Genomic DNA, 27,315 nt, shown 5'->3' on the forward strand with positions numbered 1-27,315 from the left:
AAAATGACCTAGACTTAATATATAAAATACTGTTAACTAATTCAAGGTTGGCCAGTCAGGGGAAAGACATAATGTTCATGTGGGTACCAGCACACTGAGGAATCCTGGGTAATGAGGAAGTTGACAAGTTAGTGATGGAGGTGGTCAGGACAGAAAATGTGGATATTAATACCAAACTTATTGGAGGAAAATAATGAAACAGTAACAGCAGTGTTGGGATGATGTGACAAAATGAAGACAATTATGCAATTCAAAGTAAAGTAGGAAGGGTAGTATAAGAAATAGAAGAAGGAAATAGAGAAACCAACAGAAAAGGGCAAATAAATATGAGTAGATTAAGAACTGGTCACAGCAATGTCAATAGTACACTTTTTGTCACAGGAAAACATCCAACTGGTCATTGTTATCAGAGTCAAGTAAAGGAGACAGTGTGTTCAAGTAGGAAATATGAAGAGGAAAGAAGGACAACAGATAACAGCACTACAGGCATCAGGACGAGTGGAGACCAGGGTTCAAGATGTCCCTGAGTGTGGGGACACAGTGACGGGGGAAAATGCATATCCAGGTTTTTGAAAGCCAGATTGTAATGGATGATAAAAACCAGAGGGAGGCAGTCATGCAACACAATGGGTGCCAGCTGCTGTTGTAAACCCTAAAGAAGAAGGAGACGAAGAAGAACGCAACCTCGTAAACACCAACTGTCCTAAAACCTCATAGAAGAAGAAGCAACGCCATTTCACTTTTCATTCATTGGTATTGAGGCCTACATCAATTTGTAGGTGAGTTAGAGATTAAAACGTGAGGGAAAATACATTTTAGAAAATAGATGACATATAACTGTCATCGTAGCGTCGTTAGAGATGTTCTCTGTAAAGATATGGGCTGAATAAGCGGGCGACCATTCGCAAATAAGTTGTTAGCTAGTTAGCTAATAGAAAGTAAAAGTGTCTTCCTGGATTCATGCGCCTTCATTACTTAAACATTAAAACGCCATTACACTGGAACTACACACTGAACACTATTTAATGAAATTATAACGAGCCATTTAAACTGTAGCGCTCGGTTACTGAGAGTAATCTAAGAACTGAAACGTACAATAAAAATACTAACAGCGTTGGTGTCAGCAAGCAAGCAAGCTAGTAGGACTTGCTATCTGACGTAGGGCGGACATGACATGTTTACCTCTACGTTAGCATGCATTGGAGAGAGGGTGGTGTGACGTTCATATCATTGTGCTGCGGGTCAAAAAAGTGTTTAATTTTGGTGAGGACATTACGTTATATTCACATCATTTGTTTGCATTTGAGCAGCAGAACCAAACAACAGCGCTATATATCTGCTTTGATAAAGATGTATAAGCAGTCATTTAAAGGCCCGGGCAAGGTGCGCTTCTTTTAAACAGTGTGCAGCAGGTGTGCGCTCTGTAGCCCCTGTTTGACCCTTTCATGCTCCCACACTTGGTGCTAAGAACATAGATTTTGAACATTTATTATTGCAGTATGTGCTTAACAGTTCCGCATATGTTAATAGGGTAATACTGTGTACAGGCAAATGATCTGAGACTTTTGTACCCCACTGTATATACAATTGCAAACACACCAAACAACAGTAGTTAAATTATAATTAAATCCTGTGACACAGGCTATTATCTAATAAAACAGCTTTGCAACAAAGTCTACCTCTAATTAAAGTGACAGTATTCAGGTTTTAATGAGACTGTTCAAGATGGCCATTGATCTATTGAGATGTAGTCTGGTCGTTAGATTCAGACCTCTCCTGCACTCACTGATCTAATTGGGCAAGTGCTTCTATTACTTTGTCCAACCCATTTCACTTAATAAAGAGAGGTTAAATGACAAACATCTCCCTGTAATACAGTACAGTTCAACAGCCCCTCAAACTGCTTGGACTAAACACGGTGCAGTTGAGTCATCACCTCTGAAGCAGTTTTGACAAAAACTGAATGTTGTAACATTCATGAGGGTAGTGCTATTATAGGACTATTCTGTTTGGTGCCATTAATTTTAGCTAGGTGTATCTAATAAACTGGTAACTGAGAATATTTATTAATTGCATCTTTTCATTGTTGATTGAGACAGTGGGGATGGCCTTCACACCTTATCTTAAGTAATCATTAAATATTGGTTGTGCTAATATAGTGAGCAGTGACTGAAGTATTTTTCTAATTCTTCTAGGAGGTGCAGAACTTCATCATGGTGAAAATTTTCATCGGCAATCTTGCCTGCAGTACCACACCTGAGGAGCTGCGAGAACTCTTTGAGAAGTACGGCAAAGTCTCAGAATGTGACATTGTCAAAAACTATGGTTTCGTACACATGAACAGCATGTCTGAAGCAGAGGAGGCCATTCAGAACCTCCACCAACACCAGCTGCACGGCTGGCGCATGAACGTCGAGATGAGCAAAGGGAGGCCAAAGTCCACCACCAAGCTGCATGTCAGCAACCTCGGTGAAGGGGTCACCAGTGATGTCCTGCGGGCCAGGTTTGAAGAGTTTGGCCCAGTGGTGGAGTGTGACATAGTGAAGGACTATGCCTTTGTTCACATGGAGCGAATGGAGGATGCCATGGACACCATCAGTAAGCTGGACAACACAGCCTTCAAAGGTGAACTCTTGGGCAGCGGAGCATTAGCTGTCTTTACTCACTGTAGATATGAATTTGGATTCAGTTCTGTCGCCGTCTCGTGACGAGTAAAATCCACTACCAGATATTTTTCCACATAAAGAGAAAGTATGCCTTCATTGACCAGGTGGACTGACAGATATCACTTGTAAGCTTGGCAATCTCTTGTAAGACCAGTGACAGCGTAACCGGTGAAAAGGCACTGGCATAAGATCACCTGTACTGGCGCTAAAGGTTATTTCGCTTCGCTCAGTGATTGTCGGTCAAATGCATTTAACGTGTTTTATAGTCGGTGAGAGCCTTTTCGTGTCAGAACCCCATGGTCTCATGCGTGTCTTCTCTCTCCTTAAAAGGCAAGCTGATGAGTGTACAGCTGTCCACCAGTCGGCTTCGCACTGCCCCAGGAATGGGAGATCATACCGGCTGCTATGTCTGCGGGAAACATGGTCACTGGTCGAAAGACTGTCCAGTCAGTCGGAACGGTAGCCACGGTGACAGCTCGAGAGGTCGCACTGGCCGGGCCCTCCCACGTGGTCCCCCAGGTTATGGCAGGGGCAGCTATGGGATGGCTTCACCTCCAGCAGCTGATTACATGGGTGGCTCTGCGTATAGTCAGAGTAGTTATGTAGGTGGGCTGCCGCCTCCCCCTCGTAGGCTCAGTGGCTATGGCTCTGAGCTGGGGGATAGGTACGTCAGCAGAGCAGCAGGCCCCTATGCTGAGAGGTCATCAGCTTATGATCGAGACCGTCTCTATAGCAGTGTTGACTATTATGAGAAGTACAGAGCTCGCCCTTATGGCTCAAGCTATTTCGAGGATCGGCGCATGTCCTATCTCCCCCCTCCTCCACCTCCTCCTTCCTCCCTTTCAAAGCTGTCCTCCAGTATAGATCCATATGGCCGTCGGCCACTGCCTCCACCTTCATCGGCCGCTGCAGCTGCCGCATACTATGCACGAGACCACAGCCCGATCGGACGAGTCCCCGTCTCTTCGGCGGGCTACGCCTATGAGCGAACACGGCTGTCACCGGTGTCCTCCAGGAGCTCCTATGCCGTTCCACGACCCAAGGATCATTACCCGCCACGATATGCGCCTTACTAAAACCACAGTGCCAAGGTGAGCAACATAGTAAACAAATATGACAGTTTACTTGATCTCTGGAGAGTGGGACATTTCACTGTAAACCTTTACTGGTCAGTGTACACTGGGATCTCGCACATTTCTTAAAGCACTGAATACTTTGAGGCTGTGCTGCGGATAGTGGGGCATTAAATCCTGTTTCTGAAAAGGGATTGCTTTGCTCTTTTTCTAGGTCTGTTTGTGCATTAGGGGACTTTTCCTTTGCCGTCATTTCTTCAAGCTACGTGATTCCATCGGTCTGCGCGATGTACGGCAAAGCTTACGAGATACGGAAGTTCAGTTTGGAAATTGTGTTGGCGTCTTCGAGGCACCTGAGATGTCAGTTCCCTGCAGATTAATCATCCGTAGTCACATTCACATCTTCTACTTTCAATAAGGATGATTAGCAGACTGCACTGTTTGACATTTATGACATATAAAACAATAATTTTCTCACTTGCTCTGCAGGTTTTCAGCTCAGTTTTTAGCCATGTCTTTTTCTTTTCTTATCTGTGTTTCTTCCTTACATGAAGCAAATGTTGCTTGTTTGGCTTTTGTTTATCATTTAGAAAAAAGCTGGATTTATACATCTGCGTGAAGAGGCTACGCCGTGCCTGGCTTCGTCAGGGCCATGGCGTCGAAAGAGAAACCACCAGCAAGAACTGTGATGGGCTGCTGGTGTTTTCCTCTACATGCTACTCATTCTGGTGGAGTCTGTAGAGAATGACAGCAACATTAAGGAAGTTAAATACTCCTAATTCCTCTCGAAACTCTCTGCTCTTCAGAATTGGCTCTGTATGAATGAATGAACATAAACACAGTGATTATACAGCAGTAATCTCAGTTCATTAATGAGACACTGAAATAACATTATGTTACCTGGATGTAACTCTAGTTTTAAGTCGCTGTACCTCATCGACATAAACACAGTTACTGTGCGTATCATATTCAACATGTGTAGCTTCTTCAGTGTTGATATCAAGGGATGAAATCTGTCTCAGCTGTCAATCAAAACCTGTGTCCAATAAACCTGCGGCAGGACTCCTGTTCACCCCTCACGTTGACTATAAATCCAGCTTCGGTGTTCGTGTTCCTTTATTATATAAGAATTTATTTGTTAATTGGGATGCTGGTTAACCCATGCATTTATGCATTCTGTATCAGTTGCTTATAGTGCAGAAAAGCTTCATTTTGCTCCTCAGCACACATCTCACATGATGTGAGTCAGTTATATGGATGTGGATAAAGATTCATATTTGACTGAAATATTTTTCAAAAATGATCATTGGTGATCAGCAGTATACTGTGAAGGTCTGATTCTTCAGATTCACTCTATGAGAGCTAAAACGAGAATTTGCTTCTATTGCGGTTGAAGAGGTGAGACACCCTAAGCTGTCTGGTGTTGAGTAGAAAAGAAAAGTCTGCCCTCAGTGGCCGCAGTGATTCACACTGAAGGAGACAAAAATGAATCCATATCCGTGTAACTGACCGGGCTGAGTGTTGAGTCAGGATACAGAATCACTGTGAGTGATGTTGAGAGGATTCAGGGTAAGACAAATAATTTCAAACATTCCAGCCTCATTTTTTTCTAATTTCAATATATTCACAAAATATAACGAATGAATTTTGTACCTGTTGATGTATCTGCTCATCTAAAGTCAGAATTACTGAATGAAGTGTTGTTGAGTGACACCACAACAGTAATATGGGCTCACAAGCACAGTGCAACAAAACAACAACATAGCTGCTTTCTTCCCACTGACGATGTTGCACACTTTACCTGCAGCTAACAACAAAAATTAACCCTTCAAATCTGAGCTCTTAGTTTGAGGTGGATGTGTATTGAATCCATATAACAGCATAAGCAGATACAGAGATGTGAGGCAGGACTCAGGGCTTGGGCTGTGTAAGTCATTAGGCACTTGCAGTGTTTAAGGTGCCTTTGTTTGTTTTGCATATAGGTAGATTTCAAGTTTGTATTTTTTCATACTAGCTGTTAAAGTACCAGCATATATTAAAAATCTAAAATGAATATGATTTTTAATAAAGTCAAAATTATTTTGGTGTTGATATTTTTCAGTTCTTTGTTTGAAACCCTGTTTGGTGCAGCTCAACTTTGGCTGACGGTACAATGTGACTTTTCTTTTAACACATTTTTGCTTTTGAGCAGGAGGATTAATAGACTTACAGTTTTCTAATTTTAAGGCCATTAAACTCAATGAGCAATGTGGATAAAATCTAACACTGATGATTCACAGTGTATGAATAAAAAATAAAAAAAATTACAATGTCAACATAGATACATTGAATTTCTATTTTATATATTGTCATATTACCACACAGTAGACTGGATACACTATTTGTCTATATCAGTGGACACCAGCCTAATTTCTTGGTAGGGAAAATAAGAAAAAAGACTTTATTAATCAATGCAAATGTAATATATGTACATATGTTCAATATGCGGCTACATGTAAAATAAAAATGTGAAAAATATATCTATTATAAATTGGAACAATTTGACATATTGACATAAATGTCTGGCCCACACAAATATGTATGTTTAAGTAAATATGCTTATAGTGTAGACATATGTTACCTAAATATATATACATTCCTAAACCTGTCAATATATGTTGATATTATATACAGTGGGATCCAAAAGTCCTAGACCACTTTTCCAGAAAAATATATACATCATTTATATATTAGAATATAAGAAAAACACATAAACATTTTGAATTGTTTATATGTATGTTGTTTTAATAAACCTGTATAAATTAAATACATATGGGTATATGGTCCCGACATGTTATACAATATAAAATTAATGTATGTACATATACATGTATATGTCATAAACGTATATCTTCATATATACAGAGGCTGTATATATATACTTATAGGTAACGTATAGGGCAGCATCACTGTTGATATAGGGACATATATATTACATTTCTGTATGGGTACAATTACTCTTGGGTGTAATACCATAACTTAGAGACGGGTAACCAGTGATAGTAAGATTGTGACCATCAAAACCCCCAATATTCGTAATGTCCCCACTGTTTCTTGCATTTGGATGATCTATCCTTTGTTTGCTCCGCCCGGGCTGTTCGTCCCTCCCAGACGGAGCTAACCGAGTTAGCGCCTGCTCACGACCTGCTGACGTAACGTCAGTCGGTAAAGCGGCGGTCGCCATTTCATCCTGCGAGGGTCGAGGCTCACACTGCGACTGCTAAAGGTAGGGATTCATGTTCCCTCAGGAAGGAAAAAACCTAAAAGCTCTCTTTGAAATCGAAACGAGCCAGCGCACTAAAGGATACTGACGTTATCTGGAACAAAGAGAGGTCTGGTGATGTATGGATACGCTATGCTAACTTAAAGCCATGCTATAGGTGTGCAACGTATTTAAGGCTATTGCCTAAAAGCGTGAGGAGGCATATAACGTAACTTTATTAACGACTAAAGCAGTAAGATTTACTTGTTCACCGTCGTGCCATAATGTTGTGAAGTCTTTTTACTGAGTTAACGCTACTTTCTTCAGCTAACAGCAGCGCTAACGAAAGTGAGCTTCACAGCCACGATGTTGCTTGTTACGTGAATGGGGAGAATCTGCGAGCGGTGGGTGTGCGACATTAGTGTCTTTGTAAAGTGGTTTTGTTGTTGTCGGTGACGTAGGCTTATTGATATCAGCCGAAGAGAAGTAACAATGTAACAATTGAATACAAGAGCTGTGTTTTAAGTGAGCTTACAGAGACCTACTACATTCACTACTAAATTACCACTCCATTTCATTATCATTGGTAAATTTAATAATTGTTTTTTTTATCTGTACCTGACTCGGTTTTCACACAGCTATGGCAAATAATAGACTGTTTGGAGGCTCCAAGTCTCTTGATTCTGTCAGTGTAAAACATATAAGGATCTCCACTATCTCTCTCACTACAACAGACACAACTTAAACTTTGGCACAAATGTTCATTCGGACTCAAGGATGGACTGATTAGATTTGGTTGGGTAAAGGTTTTGTCTTAACTGAACACAGCCATTAAACATTCACAGTGCTGGTGGAAAAAATAAGTGAACACTTTGATTTAATAACCAGTCTTTTGGCACCAATAACCTGAAACCAGCTGTACCAGTTGCTGCTTATTAGACCTGCACAGTGTTCAGGAGGAATTTTGGATCGTTCTTCCTTATAGAGCTGCTTCAGCTCAGATGTCGGATGTGAACGGCTCTCTGATATTGGATATAACAGTCATAAAATAATCAGTTAATAATATCAGCTATTCCAATTTATTTGCTGAAAGAAATTAGCAAATGATTTCTTTACTTAACTGTCAGAATGTTGCACATTTCATTGCATTTTACATTTCATTTCATTCATTTTATATTTTAAAGGAAACTGCAGACTAACACATACATACTGTTGGTTTTCCTTTTTCTTTTTCCTAGTTTTCCCCAAACGTTCTCAGCTACATACAGGGTCATTGACATGACATGCATATTTTTGTGACCGAGTGCATTACTTTCCTTTAAAATAACTTTAATTAATTCATGACATGTATCATTTTATTCTATAAAACTGCTGTAGTTTGACCATGTTTTCAGTACATTATAATAATGTATATATTTTATGTTTTGGCATCGCAAACCACCAAAATATCCGGTGGCGCAACTGTCCGAGTTAATGAACAGCCTGAGAAAAGTATTAAATATGATATTTTAATAATAATAAATTCAAAATAAATACTGTGGCATGATTTCATGTTTGAGACCTTTCAAATAAACTAAATTCACAAATATTAATAGTCTTAAAGGTGTTAAGATAATTCAAAAACTTTTGTCCGGGAATTTGTGTATTGTCAAATGTCAGGGTGGTGCAACTGTATACATGCATCTTTTATTCTGAAGTGAATAGTTACAACATCAAACAGGATATTCCATCAGCCAGAGGACCCCAAGTGATCTTTATTGATGAGTGAAAAGGTTTGTAGAGCTCTCTTAAGTATTGATAAAAATAGCTACATTCAACTCATAGTTGGGCTGGTACACTTTTCATGTCAGGTGGTACAACCAAGGTAAAACTAGGAGAATGTTATTTTATTATAAGACTCTTTATTTTATTAAAAAACTATATGTATGGACTTGCTAGCAAAGGCTAAAGGTTAAACAGGTGTGTAAGTAGAAGGCTGTTTAATTTGAAATTAGCTGCAAAAGTCAGGTGACACAACTGAGTCGTCAGGTGGTGCGACCAGGTAAAATATTTATTTAAACCAATAAATAACAAGTTTTTCTGTATTTAAATGTAAAATTGGATATTAAAAATATTAAATACCTGGCCACTGAAATGCAAGAATCTTAAATTATAGTTAACAAAAACTCAACCACAAAATAACAATGTGTTAGCCACTACTAACTCAGGTATACTTGCCAAAAATTTCACTTAGAATAAATAGAAGGAAAGTATATAAATTTGGTTGCACCACCTGACATTTTTCAGGTGGTGAAGTTAAAAAATACAGTTCAAAAAATGAATTTAAAACTTTGAAATGTTGTGACACAAATAAGGCTTGTTGAAACACATTATTCTAATTTCAAAAATATGCATAATATCCATTTTAAAAATACTTTTTTAAAAACATTTTTAAAAGCTTTATTTGTCAATGACCCTACAATAATCCCATTGCATGTGCAAAATACACCAAATCTTGGTTTAGGTTAAGTGTACAAACATGTATGATATCCTGTTGTCTTAAGGTAGGACATAACTACTCAAATAGTAACTCTTAAGGTGAATTGTCTATCATTCACTTAAGTAAAGAATGAAGATATTCCAAAGTTGAAATTCAGAGGCAAACTGTGTGGTACTACAAAGTCTAAATTATGGGTGCGATTATTTCACTGTAATTTGCGAGAAAGCCTTGTGAATGCACGTAAATCAAGGCATAATTTTTTTTTAAATTAGAGTAGAATTTAGGTTAAATTAATTGGTGACATTATAATTGATTCATTGGAATTATGCCAATAATTTATTTCTTTTCCTTCCTTAGTGACGTGGCAGCTCCACAATGGTGAAAATATTCATCGGGAACTTGTCACCAGACACTACATCAGACGAACTTCGCTCTCTCTTCTCCCAGTATGGCAAGATTGCAGAATGTACTATTGTCAAGAACTTTGGCTTTGTGCACATGGATGACAAAGCGGAGGCAGAAGAAGCCATCTGCAACCTCCATCACTATGAGCTAAATGGCCAGCCAATGAACGTAGAATTGAGCCGTGGCAAGTCAAGAGGATCCACCAAACTACATGTTGGCAACATTGCCTGCACCAACCAGGAGCTGAGGGCTAAGTTTGAAGAGTTTGGCTCAGTGTTGGAGTGTGACATAGTAAAAAACTATGCTTTTGTTCACATGGAGCGAATGGAGGATGCCATGGAGGCCATTAATCAGTTAGACAACACAGCTTTTAAAGGTGAACTCTTGGGCTGGGCTTAATGGGGAGTTTACCTCTTATTATATATATGGTATCAAGAATACTTAATTCTATTCTTGTGAATTGACAGGTAAGTTGTGGATGCATCGAAGGTGAGTAAAAAGAGAAAGATAAGGGGATAACGGTAAGCTCAATAAAGTAAGGCAGCCCCCAATACTTAATATTTTAAAGCTGGTATCCGTAATGTTATTGGTAAATCCAGCTGTATTGTGGTTCGCTGTAAAACACAAATGGGCACCTACTGCAGTTTATAAGTCACCCATCAGGTCACAGCTGGTCTGTTTGTTCAAGTACAGTCAATTTAATCTGGAAGGAGCAAACCGTATCTGTATCTTTATGAATCAGCCCCATCTGCATCCATTAAGGGCAGGATGTACACCAAAATGAATGTGCATGCGGATCGGTTCATACTTCATGTGGTTTCTGTACAGGGATTTCTTTCACACATTTGGCAGCACGGTTACAAATTTTCAGCTGCATGTGCACGGCCCACGCAAAATTTCCGTCACATGGACACAGAAATTATAATTTGAGCTGTCAAACGAATTACTTAGTTATTTCACCTTTAGCTAATTCAAATAGAAAGCTTACATGCAACTTTCCATTGTAACTCAAACATTGTGGTTTAGTACAGTAGCAAGAAAATGTCTGTGAACCTTTTGGAATCACCTGGTTTTCTGAATTAATTAGTCAAAATGTGATCTGATCTTCATCTGACTCATGGATAAGATAAATACAATGTGCATATACTAATGACAAACAATGTTAACCTTTGGTGTCTTTATGGAGCACATCCATATACAGTGTTGGTGGGAAACGTAAGTGAACCCTTGAATTTACCAACTGGTCAATTCGTCGATGAAGATCTGACCATATTTAAGAAAAAAATCATACATAAGTGCAGATAACTCTGAAGAGTTTGCTAACTTTTTCTTGCCACAGTATGAACATCATCGAAGTTACCTCTTTTCACTGCAAGGCATTGGAAAGTTACGGATTTCAGCTTTAATAACTACTTTTCAGTGCTCAAATCATTGGCAATGTCTTATTGCTATGCTTGGAGTATAATGCAGGTTTTTCCAGACTGAGGGCTGAGGAGACTTTTGTATGTCAGGCAGGAAATGTCAAATATATTATTTGGAATAAATGAAGGCATAAGTCCTTATTGAATCTTTTCTTTTTAAGGCAAACTGATGAGCGTGAAGCTTTCGACTAGCCGCCTGCGTACTGCGCCGGGAATGGGAGACAGATCAGGTTGTTATCGTTGCGGGCAGGAAGGCCACTGGTCCAAAGAATGCCCTCTAGACCAAAATGGCTACCACAGAAACGGCTCAGAGCCAAAGTCTGATGGATACGATGCCTCGAGATTTGGCGGGCGTGGTCGCAGCAGGGGTTATCATCCGGACTTCAGTGGCGATCCAGATTATGGTGGCGGCTATGCTCCTGTACATGTTTTTTCCCGGGGTTCTGGTCACAGCACCGGCATGGCAGGGTACAGAAGGGGTGCAGGCTACGAAAGTGCAATGAGATACGGGCCACACCCAGGTTATGGCATAAGCGCTGTTGCTGAACATAGCATGGCTCGGATGTACGGCAGCGAGGCGGCATACAGGAGCAACGGTTCTCTCTATGGCGCGGTACCAGCCTACCCGATGCGACGGTCGCCTTACGAGGAAAGGGATCCGTACGGGGTCGTGGACTACTACGAGAAATACAGGGCCAATTCTTATGGAGGCAGTTATTTTGAGGAACGCCGCGCTGTCCCTTTGCCTGCTCCATCAACAGCCTCCTCCACAGCTATAATAAGGGAACGTCTTCCCCCCTCTAGCCTTGACCCATACGAGTGCCCTCCCCTCCCTCCTCCACCAGCCCCAGTCTCCTCATACTATGCACGTGACCGGAGTCCGATTCGGAGACTCCCTGCCGAGGCAGATGGATATGCATATGAGCGTTCGCGCCTTTCCCCGGTGCACACCCTCCCAAGAAGTTCTACCTATGACCATCCGCGGGATCCCGGTACTGAGCGGACACGATATACATACTAATCCTTGTCCCATGCAGCCAGGTGAGAGCTGACTGACATTTAGCGGGTAGGATAGCCTAAGTGCCATTGGAATCACTGAAAAATAAACGTTAAACAGTATATCTCATTGGTAATTCAGGGGCAAAAGTCAGCCCTCTGTTTATGTGAGACATGGGTAGTAAGGGTAAGGTTACAAAAAAGCTCGCCAATAATAATAGCCAATGACTAGATTTCAGTGTGAATGGTTCAATGCATTCACACTTCTCTGTGATCTCATTCCAGCTTATACTACAAAATGCAGTACAACTAATGCTCAGCTTATGACTTTCATTGTCCTATTTACATGTTGTGGTATTGGTGCAGTTCTGAGATGGCTTAGTCTAGTGTGGAAGTGCCAGGGTTTCCGCCAGTATACCTCAAGCCCAGTGGCCCACCAGGCTAAAGTTGACCCCTCCACCGTGTCTACGCATCAGGGAGTTTGGGGTCGCTTCGGTCAGAAACCTAGTGCAGCTGATGAGCACTCTGTCCTCGATAACGCCGTTAGAACAGACACAGTTGGAATGGCCATCGGGCATACCGGGACAAACCCTGGTGAGCCGCCGCATCGTTCAAAATTACATCCATAAAGATTTTACTGGCCCTGCCTGTCTTTACTGGCCCCCTCTGTGTGCCTGTCATTGAGAGTGTGCTGCATGTGTGTTCTGGGACTGGGCTCACTTTACCGACCCGAGTACAACCCCAACCACACCCACAGGTCCCAGTTGCTGGGCCCAACAAGTCTTCTGGTGGAAACCCTGAGTGCAAATACTGGGTTTATCTATGACCCGGTTGACATCTGTTCATGATACTGTGAGAACAAAAGGTTTGCCCCTCTGAAAGTAGCTAAATGTTCATTCACTGTTTAGACTCAGTTAATAGAAACAATTAAAATAGTGCATGGTGCATGTTTTAAAGGTGAGTCTTAGGATTATGTTTAAGTAAATTTAATGAATTTTTTCACGCAGCATCTAATGTTTCTATTTAGTGTATTTGTTAATGTAAGTTTACATTGTTACTAGATATGTGAAGCAATGGCAAAACAAATCTGATCACCTACATTAACCTGGGGACTTAAGTGTCACACCTGTACCAAATATAGACCTGCTCAGAATAAAAAATGGTTATACTTTTGTATTTGGATTATATGAAGCCTTTTGTGAAATTATTCTGATGAGCATTTTATCAAACTGCATTTGTTTTTGTTTTTTTTTGTTTTTTTAAATTCATTAGGCTCAGTGCTTATTAAAGTTATTTTCATGGCTGTGATAAATATGTGGCTTCACATCTTGACTTGTAGTCTCTTATGAAAATGACCTCAATTGCTGTCTGTCTTGATTTCCTACTATTAGGTTAAAATTAAAATCTGTCTAAAATCCGTCTGAAAACTGACGTGTGTTTGTTGTGTTGACTCATCTTGTATAGTGCTCTGTGTAACACTTATCAGTTAGATTTTTGATGTAAAATATGATAAATAGAAAATTGAATTCAGCTTCATAAAATTGTATTTTTCATTTGTCAAATGAGTGTGGTCTGGTCTTTTAAATTTTCTATTTATGGAATATTGGATAGAACAATGGAAATTCCAAAATTATAGAATCACTACTTAGATTTTTTTGACTTGGGTAGCTTGAGAAGGCAGGACCTCAGCGCCCATCTTTACTTGTTCTTTAGCTCTTCTGTCAGTAATTGATGTACGCAAAGTGAAAGTAGTTGTAATGCAGAAAAACTGTCCGTGTCAGAAATAGGACTACATTCTTAAAGGTTATTTATAAATTCTTAATATTGAGGTTCAAATGTAGATTTGTAATTTATTGTAAAAACATCTTGTATTTTGTGAGATTTCTTTGAGAACGCTGTTAATTTTCAGTGAGAAAAATTAACAGAACCACATGAATAGATGCTTTCCCGGCTATGGCGTCGTGAAGCTGCAGCTCTGTAATAAGATTGATAGTCGTATGAACCAATCCCTTTCAAGAACGAGGATAACAAAAAAAACTTTGTCCAGTGGAACATGGCTCGTTGGGAGGGCCTTGGTTTGGCCAATAGGAATGCGTTATTCTGCAGCGGCTCATCCCACGTCCATGGGATCATCCTTTGTGGTTCTGTGTCTGGCGCCATTTTGATTAAAGTACTGTGGGGTTAGCGGGCAGTACTTTGTTAGCTATTTTCTCCTTTTAAATCAATTTATATCTGAGTCGACTGACAGACACCAAATCATTTGAGTACACCGAAAATGGCTACGGGAGCAAATGCAACTCCTCTAGGGAAGTTGCACCCCAGCATTGGCGCTAAACGAGGATTTGACGCCGGGCCTGGTGCGGGGAACGGGTTGATGCCAACACCGGGGCCGCCCGCATCTTTTGCTTCTCTACAAGGTTTCCAGCCTTCGATTCCAAACACATCTTTTCCCCAGTCACATCAGTTCAATCCAGCGGCAGGTTTTCCGACGCAGGCTCAACAACAGCCGGCTGCTGGGGCCGGACTAGCTAAACCAGGTAAGTGAACTGAACGCCGCTAACACCACAAGCGCTCGATGCCGCACGAGTCAACGCTAGCCAGCTAATGTAGCTAACTAATATGGGCTAACGTAAAAGGCCCCACATCAAGCACTGGCCTTGCGCGAAATGGAGACCGCCCCGCTAACATTATTCTGGAAATGAATGTGAGTATCTACCGTTAAACTTTGAAATATGCTTTAGATATACATGAACTGGGGTTATCGCCTCTTCAGTGATAGAATTTGCACATATTATGTGTAACGGATCGTGACCGTTGTGAATGCGATGTTGATAACGAAACTTGCATATAACTCAGTCTGGGTTATATATTCTTATGAGGTCCTAGAGCACCTTTCAGTGCACCAGCAACATTAGATGGCTATTTGCCGTGTAATATTTTGTTATTGACAGAATGTCATGTCCTGATATAGCGACCTCAAACCCTGTCTGCACATCTGATCGTCCCTGAATTATGAATAAGTTGACCTAGAGGTGGGAAATTGATGATTACATACCCCCTGAAACGACAGATTATGTTGCGATGAGTTCCTGGATTAAGTGAGTGTCTGGTTAAATTAAATTCTCCTGGGCACGACTCAGTTTCTTCTGCTTACCAGTGGGTCGTTAATACTACAATTTCCTTTTATCTTTCCTCATAATCAAGGTCGTGTTGAGTGGCACAGCCAATACGCATAATATCCCGTTTCTTTCAGTAGATTTCGGTCAGAAGAAAGCAAGGAAGAAGAGTCGTTGGAGCAGCGAGACACCTGATCAGAAGACAGTCATCCCGGGCATGCCCACTGTCATTCCTCCTGGATTGACCCGGGATCAAGAGAGAGCCTATATAGGTAAATGATTAATATTTATCTCTTGTTAATAAATGTTACTATGTAATTTATAAATGCAGTTTTGTTCTATTATATGTTTCATCAATTACATCTGTTTGAAGTTGTAGTTTTCTTACATGATGCATACCAGTATGCCATGTTACTGTTTGCTGAATTCCCAACAGCTAGAGCGCTCTAAAGGCACCCACAAGATGCTTTACTAACTAAAAACCTTGAATCTATTCGACAGTAACGTTACTGTGTTACACAAAATGTCTAATTTTGCTCCAACTGTTGAGACGAAGCAATAATTTCTGATGAGCAGTGATTATAACTTGTTGATGTAAGGTGCTAATTAAGGTCATTTCTCTTTTAATGGAGGTAAAGTGGTTCTGCTTTGGCAAGTGTTTCTGTGGTCTTATGGTTTGCATACCATTGGGCACCCATTAGCAAGAGGAGTTTGAGATAGATGATTAAACACCACTGCTTGCTGTTAAATGTCCTCAGCTGCAGGTCACTGTTCACTGTCTTGCTTGATCCCCTACACATCATCAGTAATGTTCCTGTGCATGGAGACGTTACTCATAATGTCCTAACATGCTAAAATATGCTTCTGTTTATACTGGTTTAAGTGTGAGCAGTGCTGCTTCAATGGCAAATCAATCCAACACATTTAAACCACTCAACAAGTTGGTCTAGTGGGCATTGCAAATTGGGAAACACTTGGTCATTGTTATTGTGCTCTCAGTTTGGCCTTTAAAAAATAAGAATGATCATATGAAAGACGGTGTTTTTAAACCACAGATGCCTTTCAGCAGCAGTGTAGCACAGACACACTGCATTCACAGGCCCTCAGCTGGGTGCTCCGAAGCAGATAAGTCCTTTTGTCAATAACTGACGTTGTTATTGATGTTGTTCACTCATTGGTAATGGTTGTTCTTCCTTGGTATGTAAACATTCATTTGTACCCACCCTCCCTTGTCATACTTATCATTTCCTTTGCTCATTTAGTAGATCCCCTAAAACAATCTGAGGGAAGCATTTTAAGATGAAATTGCTGTGAGCCACAATTCACAGGCCTTATATTCATCTCTATAATCCAGAGTAATCTTTTCAGTGATCAGTGAATCTCTCTGTTTGGGGGGTATTTCATTACAACTTTCATAATGTGCATGAGATGACTGATTGATTTTATTTTTTCATTGCCTTCTAAATGTAAGAATTGTTTCTCTGTCACTGCAGCCCCTCAGTGTTAGATCTGTGGAGTGACAAGAGTGACTGTCATCACCTGTTTTGTTACTGAAACCTGCAAAACAAATAGACCAATCAGTGATTTTTAGACCCACTGTGTCCTTAAAATGCCAAAGCCTTTAAACACAACATGTATGTGAAGCCCTGTCTTCATGGAAGAAAACCTATATTAATGATGCGGCAGGCATTTTTAGGAACCACGGTCTAGTCATTTACTGACATGTTGCTATGTTTAATCATTGTCTGAGAAAAGGTTAGTCCTGTTCATGCTAATTTAAATGACCTCTAGAACATATTCATATTGGGTAAGGTCTGCCTCTGATGAAATGAGTAAGTGGTTTCATGATTTAGAGTCTTACTAGATGTTCATTTGATCTCCCTTTATTTTTTATTTAACAGACTCACCATTTGCTTTTACCTTAGTAATGACTGAGACAGTGCTCTAATGCAGAGCGTTGTCTCTCTGATGTTGTTGTGGTAACCACATTTCTCTCCATCCTTGTTTTTCTTTCCTAACCTGAATTCTTCCAGTCCAACTGCAGATTGAAGACCTGACTCGTAAACTGCGTACAGGAGACCTGGGAATCCCTGTTAACCCTGAGGACAGGTCGGAAAAAGATTAAACCCACGAACAGTAACATTTTCTCTACATTCTTGACTTTTTGGAAGACAAATGTTGATTTTCAGTATATGTGTGGTTGTTAGCCTAAATCTCAGATTGTGTAGTAAGAAGCTGGCAGATGTAGAGTTTAGTCAGCTATCTCCTAAATGAAGAGCAGTGTTTTCACATTGCTAAACCCTAGTGCTAGAGGAGAATTGATCTATATTAATATAATCATAAACTTCTCACTCTGCTATTCATTCCATCACCAGCAAGTGTACATGGTTGTACATTTACTGGCAATGGTAGCTTTAGCTGGTTTTATATTTATACTGAAGTTTTGAATTGGTAACAGTAATAAAAAATATTCTGTGAATTTAGGATAGATGTTTAAATTTTGGACATGATAAAGACTAATTAGAAACAATCAATGAGAGTATATCTCATTGATGCTTTTAAATGCCTCTTTAAAAAAAAAAGGATATATGCATAAACACTCATTTTATTAGGAACACTGAGCTAAAACTAACAGTCTAATAGAACAGTCCTGCAGGGAAGAGCTTGTTAAACAGGTGTTGATTCGACTGTCTGATCATTTTGGAGGCTGAAGTTATTGCTGCTTATACCAAGAGTTAAATGTCTGTTGTTTAGTGACCCTCATTGATTTGAATGGGCTGGACAAAATAATAGGAACACCTGTCAACATACAACAATGGAAGTGCACCAGAAATGGCGACCACACAGTCAAATCAACACCACCTTAACACAATTTCAACAAAGACTGAACATTATACGCTTGATGAGGGAGGATTCACTGCAGGACTGTTGTATTAGACTGACTTAGTTTTAGCTGGGTGTTCCTAATACACCGACAGCTGACTATTTTTACCCAAGACAGTGAGACAGTGTTTGCAATTACATTTGAAATAAACAAAAACACCAAACTTTTTCTGTTTATTGAATTGAAATACATTTGTATCCAAAGTGCATAAATGACATTATCAGAAATATATTAGAAACATTTATTAGTGAAAACAACAGTTTACAGTTAATTATAGTTTGACCAAAAAATGAAACCTTAACTAAGGGTCTGTCTTCTCGCTTTTTTGGACCTTTCAGTAAAATCTCAGTCATCTTCAGAGGTTGAAGTTTACTCAGAACAGAGGAACTACCATCTGCTGAGGAAGATGGTGAGATGTGATTAAAAGCCCCTAAAAGCTAGCAAGTGGACCTTGAGTTGAGTGTTTGTGTTTTGCTTTTTCTATTTAAAAAAAAGAAAAAAAATTCAAACAAGTGTTTTCAGGTTTCTTAGATCTTTTTCATCACGATTTAGTGGAAAACAGAGTTTCAATCTTGGGTAAAAGAAAATAAATAAATAATAATAATAATAATAATAATTAATTAGTTTTGTGAGATATAGGTTGGAGAGGAGCAGGAGGGTATGAATGTTTGGGCAACCCACTGTATATAGGTGAGTGTAGGTTGAGTTTAGGTGTATTTCAACCAAGACGACTATTTGAACATTTGCACCTTTTCCATAATAATTTGTCATTTTATTTGACGGTTCAGTGGAGTCCTAGTGTTAATGCATCATGATTTCACCCACTGCTTGTTTGTCTGCTGTAGAGTGCTGTGTGAATCTATGAAAACATATCTGATGCTAAATGTATTAAGATTTTCCTCTGAAACAGGTTTGGGTCAAAACACCATACTTTATGTCAATGATTCTGTTCCGTTGATATTTAAAACCTATTTAATAGCTCAGATGAATTGGCTCATTTGGAAAAATTAATCACCAAAGATTCACGTCCATCAGTTCATACTGGATATTAATAGTGATGTATGTCGCTTGCATCACGACATACCAGTGATTCATAGGGTTTGTCTTAGATCTAACAATGATTTGTTGCTGGTGATCTCTGGTTTTCCCGTAATGTGGCTTTTTTAAACATTTCCACCCAGGAGGGAGGGGAGGGGAAAGGGTGGGGGCTAGTGCCAGTTTTCCCTCTGGACTCTTGAGGTCTGGAAGAAAACTGCCACAACTGTCTGTGTCCTGGAAAAACAATGGCCAGCATTTAACGTAGTTTCCATAAGGATCTGTTCCCACAGGAAGTGGCCTTGCTCTCAAGAGTGTGTGAAGTTGACCTCTGTTAGCTAGAGTCCCTGTCATCTGTACACTGTATAGAGTTTCTCATCATAATCAGACATTTCCACAGCAACCAAAAAGCTGATTGCAGAGCTGCAGCACTCTTATAAATCACTCCCCAATCTAATGTGACAGAACCAACTGGGGGTGTTTCAGGTCGTCACCGTTGGAAGTTTTTTTTTCCCTCACTCTTCACATCACATGGACACATGTGGCTCTCAGATGGGAGAGCATAGGAAAAGGTGATATCTAATCTTAATTCCTTTTCTCTAACCCAAATTACCCCACGTCAACCTAACCCTTTTTCAAGCACAGAGCCTCCTTAACGCAGCAGCACAGGTTTTCAGCATCCAAAGGGAGGTACGGACCTCTTCTGCCACGTCAACACCAAGCAACTCAAAGCCAGCGTTTCTGCTTAGGATTGCGAATTTTGCTTTGGTTTCTTTTTCTTACCTCCAACTCTCCTTTCTTGTAGGCCAACAATCCTGTATGCAGGTTTAATTCTGGCCATACATTTGGGTTTTTTTTTTGTTTTTGTTTTCTGTGTGGTTGATGCCCCTCCAGTGTATTGGGTTAATTACCGCTATACAGCTTTGGTTGCCCCCTTTTTACCCTGGATTGTATAAATGAATGGACTCTAGCCTTTGAGACGTCAGTGCAGAGTTCCCACATTTTCTTTTCTTTTTGAGTTTGCTCTTGCACTGGCCGTGAGTCACGTAGTCAGTCTACCTGAGAATCCTCTCAGTAGATCCAAATTTCCAAAAGCATTTTTTAAATTTAACATTATTTCTAAGACATGTCAGTACCCATTGATTCAGTAATGAAGAAATTCTTGAAATTCTTAGTTAGCTGTAGGAAGCTTGTGTAACTGTTGATGTAGAGCTCCACTTCCAGAAAGGTGTTGATGAGGTCTGTGTTGTTCTTTGTCTGCCGTCTTCAGGTCTCCTTCTCCGGAGCCCATCTACAACAGCGAGGGCAAGAGGTTAAACACCCGCGAGTATCGCACACGAAAGAAGATTGAGGAGGAGCGTCACTCCCTCATCACTGAGATGGTTGGACTCAACCCTGATTTCAAGCCCCCTGCAGACTATAAGTAGGATTCTTTTCTTTGTTTTCTGGCTATGGTCATAGTCTGTGTTAATTTTACTAATAATATAAAGGCACCGTTTTAAATGTTTTCCTGTAGTCAGAGGCGACTGGGCGACAAGTTTGTCCATGCAAGTTGAAAAATGTAATATTTAGATATTTAGTTTACACAAGGGCAGCCACTTGTAGATGAGTTCCTGGAACTGAATGTGAGCACTGATTAGAAGTGATAGTAAATTAAAGTTCCGGGTAGTAGAGGTGGTGGCAGTGTTGTCTGTTGTGACTGGTTGAGCAGATATGGTGTCACTTTACAACAAAAACACAAATGGCTTGACAGAAAAAAATGTACTACTGCGTCTACAAGGATTAGGACAATCAATCAATCAATTAAAAAGAACCGCGGAGAAGACATGTTGGACAGAGACAGATCCAGATCCAGGTCCTTGTTAGTTCATCAGGATAGACCCAGGATCACAGGGCACATAGTGAAGCCAACTACACAGTGGTTGGACAGGCAGGCTGACAGGATTCTACTGGACTCAGTGGTGAATCAGCAAAACAAGATCCAAGTGACTTCCCCTTGCCTTCAAACAGCACAACAAGTGTCTGCGTTCCCTATTTAATGACGCACAAGACAAATCTCAGGTTGAAAAATACTGTTTAGTTGTTGTTAAGTTCCTGCAGTGAATAAGGTCTAATGGTTGTTAAAGGTCTGTTTGGTGTAATTATCATGCATCCACAGTGACTTTCAGGAGAATCAGGAAAGTTGTTTATTGCTCTCAGTAAATGTTAATCTTGTGTTGATTCCCTGCAGACCTCCAGCCACTAGAGTCAACGACAAAGTTATGATTCCCCAAGATGAATACCCAGAAATCAACTTTGTTGGTCTGCTAATCGGGCCACGGTAAGATGGACCTCATGTTACTGTCACCGTCCATCTTTTACATCCTTTTTAACAGCAGAGTTCAGGTTCTCACTGCTTTTCCTCTTCTCTTACCAGCGGTAACACACTGAAGAACATTGAGAAGGAGTGCTGCGCCAAGATCATGATCCGTGGAAAAGGTTCAGTGAAGGAGGGGAAGGTTGGACGCAAGGATGGACAGATGCTCCCGGGGGAGGACGAGCCGCTGCACGCCCTGGTCACTGCCAACACGATGGAGAACGTCAAGAAGGCTGTGGAGCAGGTGAGAAGACCTCAGTGTGCTGATGATTGGACTCCTACTGGATGCTCCATCTTTGTTTGGTGCTTTACACGTAAACAACTTCACTACATGTCTGAAGGTGTTCAGCAGAGCTGTGTGTGGACTGTACCACATGTTCAGTGTGTTAACGGTGAGAAATTCACAGATCCGCAACATCCTGAAGCAAGGCATCGAAACGCCCGAGGATCAGAACGACCTACGAAAGATGCAGCTGAGGGAGCTTGCCAGACTCAACGGCACTCTGAGGGAAGACGATAACAGGTGAGTGACAGAGGTGGAGCTTCACGTCCAGGTCAGAGAAGTTCCTGATGCTCAGTTAAAGCCACAGAGCGCAGAGTGACCGTCTCTCTTTGTGTCTGAAGGATTCTCCGGCCCTGGCAGAACTCTGAGCCACGCAGCATCACCAACACCACCCTCTGTACCAAGTGTGGTGGAGCAGGCCACATCTCCTCTGACTGCAAGTACACCAGGTGATCAACAGTCAAACAAGGCACAGCATCTCACCTGAAAGCCTGATGTGATGATGTCATGTGTGCTAAATGTTTCTGTTGTTTTTCTTTGTGCAGCACATTCGCTGCTCACAGAGCAACAGGAGGCGAGCCACCTCAGTCGGCCCAGGACAAGGCTCGTATGGACAAGGAGTACCTGTCCCTCATGGCCGAGCTGGGAGAGGCTCCAGTCCCCACATCTGGTGGAGGACACTCCAGCACCCAGGGTGGAGCGCCCCGGGCCTCGGGCCCCAACAACAACCAGCCACCACCGGTGAGTAGGTGACAGTCATGAGTCCACACTGTGGTCTTTGTAGAGACGGTTCCTCAGTGACTGACTGACTGTGTGTGCAGCAGAACCGGCCTCCGTGGATGAGCTCTGGCCCCACTGAGAACAGGAACTTCCATGGCATGCATGGAGGGCCCGGGGGCCATGGAGGACCCCACAACTTCCCTCCACCAATGCCCAACATGGGAGGACCCCCTATGCCCCCCAACCCCAATGGTCTGCCTCCCCCCTGGATGCAGCCCCCTCCTCCCCCCATGGGCCAAGGTCCAGGACCTCATGGACACCCCATGGGTAAGAGCTGACAGAAAACTAATTTTCAGAAGAAGTGTTGAAATATCAGCTGCACCATAAATTAACTGTAGAAGAAGATTGTTGATTTAATTATGTTTTTATCTTGTAGGTCTGCTGCCCCCTCCGATGGGTATGATGCCACCTCCACCGCCTCCCCCCAGCAACCAGCCACCTCCCCCTCCTTCTGGTCCCCTGCCACCATGGCAACAGCAGGCTCCACCACCCCCTCCAACCAGCAGCATGGCAACCAGTACACCGCTGCCCTGGCAACAAAGTAAGAGCAAGCAAAAGCCGCACTTTTTCACTAGTCAGTATGCACATATGTTTAGTCGTACAGTCTAGTGTGTGAACTTTTTGTTGACAGTAAAGAGTTAACCTCTATCTTCCCCCCCCACACACACAGATACCACCACTACGTCCAGCCCTGGCACCGGCACCCTGCCTCCATGGCAGCAGCCCCAGCAGCCTGCAGCTTCTGGAGCCCAGCCCCCACCACCCATGGGTACCCCATCCATGGTGCCGCCTCCCCCTGGCGTCCAGCCCCCGTTGCCCCCTGGCGCACCTCCTCCTCCCCCTCCGCCACCTCCAGGCTCAACAGGCATGATGTATGCGCCGCCACCACCCCCGCCACCCATGGACCCCTCCAACTTTGTCACCATGATGGGAATGGGGGTACCAGGCATGCCCCCCTTTGGCATGCCTCCTGCCCCCCCACCTCCTCCACCCCAGAATTAACCCCACCACAGAGGAAGAGTCAGCGCTGCAGCACATTGTTGAGCAGATCCAATAGACTGATGTTAGAGTGTCTACGTGTGTCACACAAATGTAACCAGTGCTTTATTTTTTATTAATCCTGAATATTGTGAAACAACGAGGCCGTGTTAGTTCAATTTGTAAAGTTGTGTAACTTAATTAGTTATTTCTCCTGTTTTTAAAGTTTAGATTAATACAGAGCTCCTTGTGTGCACAGACACACACACACACACTGTCGTCCTCAGCCACCTGCTCTGCAGTGCTACACAACTTTGTCATGTTGCTCGTTCACCAAATAAAGGACTCAGATAGCTGCAGGTCGAATTTGTGCTGAACAGTGTCATCGCTTCAGGTGTTCGAACCTTTCATTGAATTTAATATATTGAACTTTAACTTGCATGACTCATTTAAACGGCTCCTGTTTAAAGTGACACATTTATACTCCCGTCATCTTCCCTGTGTCGGCTTTGAGTTGAATAAGATTAATATTTTTGTAATGAGATGTGAAGCGTATCTTAGTTGTGTAGTTCTGTCTGATTGTTTTCCAGAAATTTCCAGGCTTTTTTTTCTTCTTCTTCTTTTGTTACTTGTGTGTGTCTCAGTTGTGACGCTGAGTTTAAAGCGGGGGGGTCTGTTGACCCCCCTGTACTACTTGAATGCTGAGAATCAGATATATCCTTGTTTTCCTGCCTCTCTCTGCTCCGATCAGATGCTGTGTGCAGTGTTTGTGTTGCTTCTGCAGGGACGAACACATCAGTTTGTTGTTGGAGGGGGGAACTGTCAGTTTTACGCTTGGTCTGTTGTTGTGGAATAGCTGTTGAAATCTTGCTTGGTTTAGAATTAAACTGATCCATTTCACCTTTTTGTCCTTTAGTGCAGACTCGTTTCTCCTTTCATGGATGTGAGACCCTTTGTGTCAGAATGGTTGCCAAGAGTTTTTTTTTCCCCTCTCCAGGCAAGGCACTGCTGGCTGCCTCATTCAGATGTGTTACATAAGGTTTTTGTCCAGAGGCTCCGCTGCCTCTGAGCTGTTCAAGTCTGCACGTAAACGTGTAGTTTTAAAAAAATACTTTATTAAAAAGTTTGTGTACAGTTTTGTGGGATTTCTGCTCATGTTCCAGAAAACTTAACCTTGAGCTGGATTTCTACATGGACGTATTAATTAGAAGATCCACACTGCCTGATGCTGAAATGATTTCCTCGTCAATCCACACTCAGTCCACATAATGACAAAGTGAAAACAGATCTTTAGAAACTTTTGCAGATGTATTATAAAGGAGAAACTGAAGTATCACATTGACTTCTACAGCATAAATGAGTACACCCTCTCTTAAACAAATTTACTGCTTCCTCTTTACAAATAAGGCATATTTGGGTTTCCTCTATGATGTAATAATCCTTCACCTCCTACATCATTTACAATGATGTATGTCAATACTAAACAGGAAAATATTATTTTCTTATTGAAAATGCTAAAAGGTCACGTTACATCCTCCTGAAAGTTAGAAAATAAGACTCATTAAAAAGCCTTTTGCTCACCAGGTCAGTTTGTTGAACCATCAAACTCAAACAGGTGTAACTGGTACACATTTGTAATCTGGAAGGGTACAAGAGAATTAGTAAATCGTTAAGTCAGAATGCCGTAGGAAAAGTGATAGAGAAATTCAAAAAGGATGGAAATGTCCAGGATGTGATAAGCTTTCAGCTCAGGAAATAGGGCGCACGTACACAGCCTCATTTCCACTCACACACGGAAGAATGATGAGGTGATCAGTCTCGCCGCACATTCTGCAGGTTTGTATGTACGCATCATTTATACATCTGGCCCCTGGATTTGGGGACTTCCTGCTGCTTCATGTTCAGGTTTCTCTAGACGTTGGATCAGGTTCAAGCCAGAGCTCTGGCTGGTCCACTGAAAGACACTCTCAGTCATCCCTAAGTCACTCCTGTGTTGTCTTGGCTGTGTGCTGAGGGTCATCGTCCTGTTGGAAGGTGAACCTCCAGCCTTGTCTGAGGTCCTGAGCTCTGGACCAGGTCTTCATTAAGGATCACTCTGTACCCTGTTCAGTTCTCCCTCAGTTCTGACGTCTCCCTGTCCCTCAGCCTGATGCCACCCCCACCAGGCCTCACCTTTGGGATGGTGTTGAGCTCTGCAGCAGTTCCTCCCTCCTCATGATTTCTGATCTGCATCATCAGCTGTTAAACTTTATATAGTCAGGTGTGTCTCCAATCAGCTGAGTTTACCACAGGTGGACTCCAATCAAGGTGTGGAAACATGTCAGAGATGATCAAAAGAAACTGAGGAACCTGAGCGAAACTTCAAGTCATAGTAAAGAGTCTGAATACTTACGTCAGTGTGATATTTCAGATTCTGAAAATGAGTTTTCACTCTGTTGTTACAGGGGATTGAGTGTAGACTGATGAGGGGAAACATGAATTTAAATGATTTTATCATCAGGCTGCAACATAACAGCAAACAAGTGAGGAGGTCTGAAGACTTTCTGAATGTACTGTATTTCATATGTTACAATCTCGTTCCAATATATGACCACCGGTTATAACTAAAGTTCTATATTAAGGTCACATGATGACAACTGAGCAAACTCCATTTGCTGATGAAGACTTCTGGATGTGGTTGAAAGCTCTGCTGTAAAAATAGTAAGATGACCCTGGATTAAGATTTATTTTCCTTCATTAAACCAAGGTCACGAGCCTACATGTTTAATTGTTTGACTCTTTTTTAACTGGTGTTTTACATTTTCAGGTTGTCAGTCCCATTCTCATTAAGGTGATATCTCAGTAGCGCCTTCAGGAAATTTCTTCAGATTTAGCACAAATTATGACACAATTCAACACAATAGGATAAAATAATGAAGTGATGACATTTTATATCCAAAAGGTCAGAGGTCAACTTAATGTCATCATAAGGTTCTGTAAAAACACTACTACACATTATTCAACACTGTAACTCATGTAGGTGTTGATTGTGACCATATTTCCTGATGCTTGGCTGGTTAGTGGAGGTATACAGAATTAATCAGATTTAATTAAAACACAAATTAAAATCTCAAATATTATTTTTACTGTCAAAAGTTATCATAAACTGCTTCTGGTGTAGTTAATTTCTGATCCCAGCACTTCGAATGAGAAGTACTTCCTCACTTCCTAACAGTTATTCGTGTTTCTGTACTTTCATGCAAGTGTCATTAAAACAGATTGAGACCGGAAGTGGGGTGATTTTGACGTAAAAATAAAAGCACGTCTACCAATTTCCGCCATCCATTTGTCTTGCTAATCGACCGCATCATTTGGAAAAAACAAATGCTATCCCCAGCACTTCAGAATTTTTCTCAGCTGGACGTAGCTATAGTTTACATGAATACACTCTAATCATTTATCTGCTGTTAATGAAGGGATTTAGCTTCAGTGAAGCGTGTGACGCACTTTAAAATTGTCAGTGCGCTTCTTAGCTGATGCAAATTTGACTTTTGTTTTGAAACTGTAAGCCGGAAATGCTTATCTTAATCGGTCGTGCTTTACGTGACATATAAAAGAGGCTG

General features: G+C 41.3%; 3 protein-coding genes across 11 annotated transcripts; all 3 read left to right on the forward strand.

Moving 5' to 3' along the window:
* Nucleotides 1-411: 411 nt before the first annotated feature.
* LOC139621587 (RNA-binding protein 4.1-like) lies at nt 412-5,830 on the forward strand. 3 transcript variants are annotated; one of them, XM_071478241.1, is made up of 4 exons: nt 412-775; nt 2,196-2,625; nt 2,997-3,757; nt 3,954-5,830. In XM_071478241.1, exons 2-3 carry the CDS (start codon nt 2,214-2,216, stop codon nt 3,740-3,742), a joined length of 1,158 nt encoding a protein of 385 aa, XP_071334342.1. In that variant the 5' UTR covers nt 412-775; nt 2,196-2,213; the 3' UTR covers nt 3,743-3,757; nt 3,954-5,830. The 3 variants fall into 3 exon arrangements, with proteins under 3 accessions (XP_071334342.1, XP_071334341.1, XP_071334340.1); XM_071478240.1 differs by having other exon boundaries at nt 420-779; XM_071478239.1 differs by lacking the exon at nt 412-775 and adding an exon at nt 838-1,263.
* Nucleotides 5,831-6,855: 1,025 nt separating this feature from the next.
* Nucleotides 6,856-13,712, forward strand: LOC139621586 (RNA-binding protein 4.1-like). Of its 4 annotated transcripts, XM_071478236.1 has the most exons (4): nt 6,856-7,004; nt 9,817-10,240; nt 10,332-10,353; nt 11,447-13,712. In XM_071478236.1, the coding sequence occupies exons 2-4, from the start codon at nt 9,835-9,837 to the stop codon at nt 11,475-11,477; spliced, it is 459 nt and encodes a 152-aa protein (XP_071334337.1). In that variant the 5' UTR covers nt 6,856-7,004; nt 9,817-9,834; the 3' UTR covers nt 11,478-13,712. The 4 variants fall into 4 exon arrangements, with proteins under 4 accessions (XP_071334337.1, XP_071334338.1, XP_071334335.1 ...); XM_071478234.1 differs by lacking the exon at nt 10,332-10,353 and having other exon boundaries at nt 6,857-7,004; XM_071478235.1 differs by lacking the exon at nt 10,332-10,353 and having other exon boundaries at nt 6,957-7,110.
* A 709-nt stretch (nt 13,713-14,421) lies between these two features.
* Nucleotides 14,422-24,613, forward strand: sf1 (splicing factor 1). Of its 4 annotated transcripts, none has more exons than XM_071478230.1 (12): nt 14,422-14,818; nt 15,535-15,669; nt 17,431-17,506; nt 20,587-20,739; nt 21,547-21,636; nt 21,733-21,916; nt 22,080-22,195; nt 22,297-22,404; nt 22,501-22,696; nt 22,777-23,002; nt 23,112-23,276; nt 23,406-24,613. In XM_071478230.1, the coding sequence occupies exons 1-12, from the start codon at nt 14,557-14,559 to the stop codon at nt 23,735-23,737; spliced, it is 2,043 nt and encodes a 680-aa protein (XP_071334331.1). In that variant the 5' UTR covers nt 14,422-14,556; the 3' UTR covers nt 23,738-24,613. The 4 variants fall into 4 exon arrangements, with proteins under 4 accessions (XP_071334331.1, XP_071334333.1, XP_071334332.1 ...); XM_071478232.1 differs by having other exon boundaries at nt 22,780-23,002; XM_071478231.1 differs by having other exon boundaries at nt 15,538-15,669.
* Nucleotides 24,614-27,315: the final 2,702 nt, after the last annotated feature.

Source organism: Trachinotus anak, unplaced genomic scaffold, assembly GCF_046630095.1.
Source record: "Trachinotus anak isolate AG129_WGS33_773 ecotype Australia unplaced genomic scaffold, CSIRO_AGI_Tana_v1 ptg000005l, whole genome shotgun sequence".
Taxonomy (NCBI): Eukaryota; Metazoa; Chordata; class Actinopteri; order Carangiformes; family Carangidae; genus Trachinotus; species Trachinotus anak.

Excerpts from the sequence above, each read along its gene's own strand:
- LOC139621587 (XM_071478239.1), top strand. The coding sequence starts at position 1,195 with ATGCATTGGAGAGAGGGTGGTGTGACGTTCATATCATTGTGCTGCGGG. Across the intron at positions 1,264-2,195 it reads CAAAAAAGTGTTTAATTTTG|GAGGTGCAGAACTTCATCAT; the intron begins GTGAGGACATTA and ends TAATTCTTCTAG. Across the intron at positions 2,626-2,996 it reads GGACAACACAGCCTTCAAAG|GCAAGCTGATGAGTGTACAG; the intron begins GTGAACTCTTGG and ends TCTCCTTAAAAG.
- LOC139621586 (XM_071478234.1), top strand. The coding sequence starts at position 9,835 with ATGGTGAAAATATTCATCGGGAACTTGTCACCAGACACTACATCAGAC. Across the intron at positions 10,241-11,446 it reads AGACAACACAGCTTTTAAAG|GCAAACTGATGAGCGTGAAG; the intron begins GTGAACTCTTGG and ends TTTCTTTTTAAG.
- sf1 (XM_071478230.1), top strand. The coding sequence starts at position 14,557 with ATGGCTACGGGAGCAAATGCAACTCCTCTAGGGAAGTTGCACCCCAGC. Across the intron at positions 20,740-21,546 it reads AAGCCCCCTGCAGACTATAA|ACCTCCAGCCACTAGAGTCA; the intron begins GTAGGATTCTTT and ends GATTCCCTGCAG. Across the intron at positions 22,196-22,296 it reads CTGAGGGAAGACGATAACAG|GATTCTCCGGCCCTGGCAGA; the intron begins GTGAGTGACAGA and ends TTGTGTCTGAAG.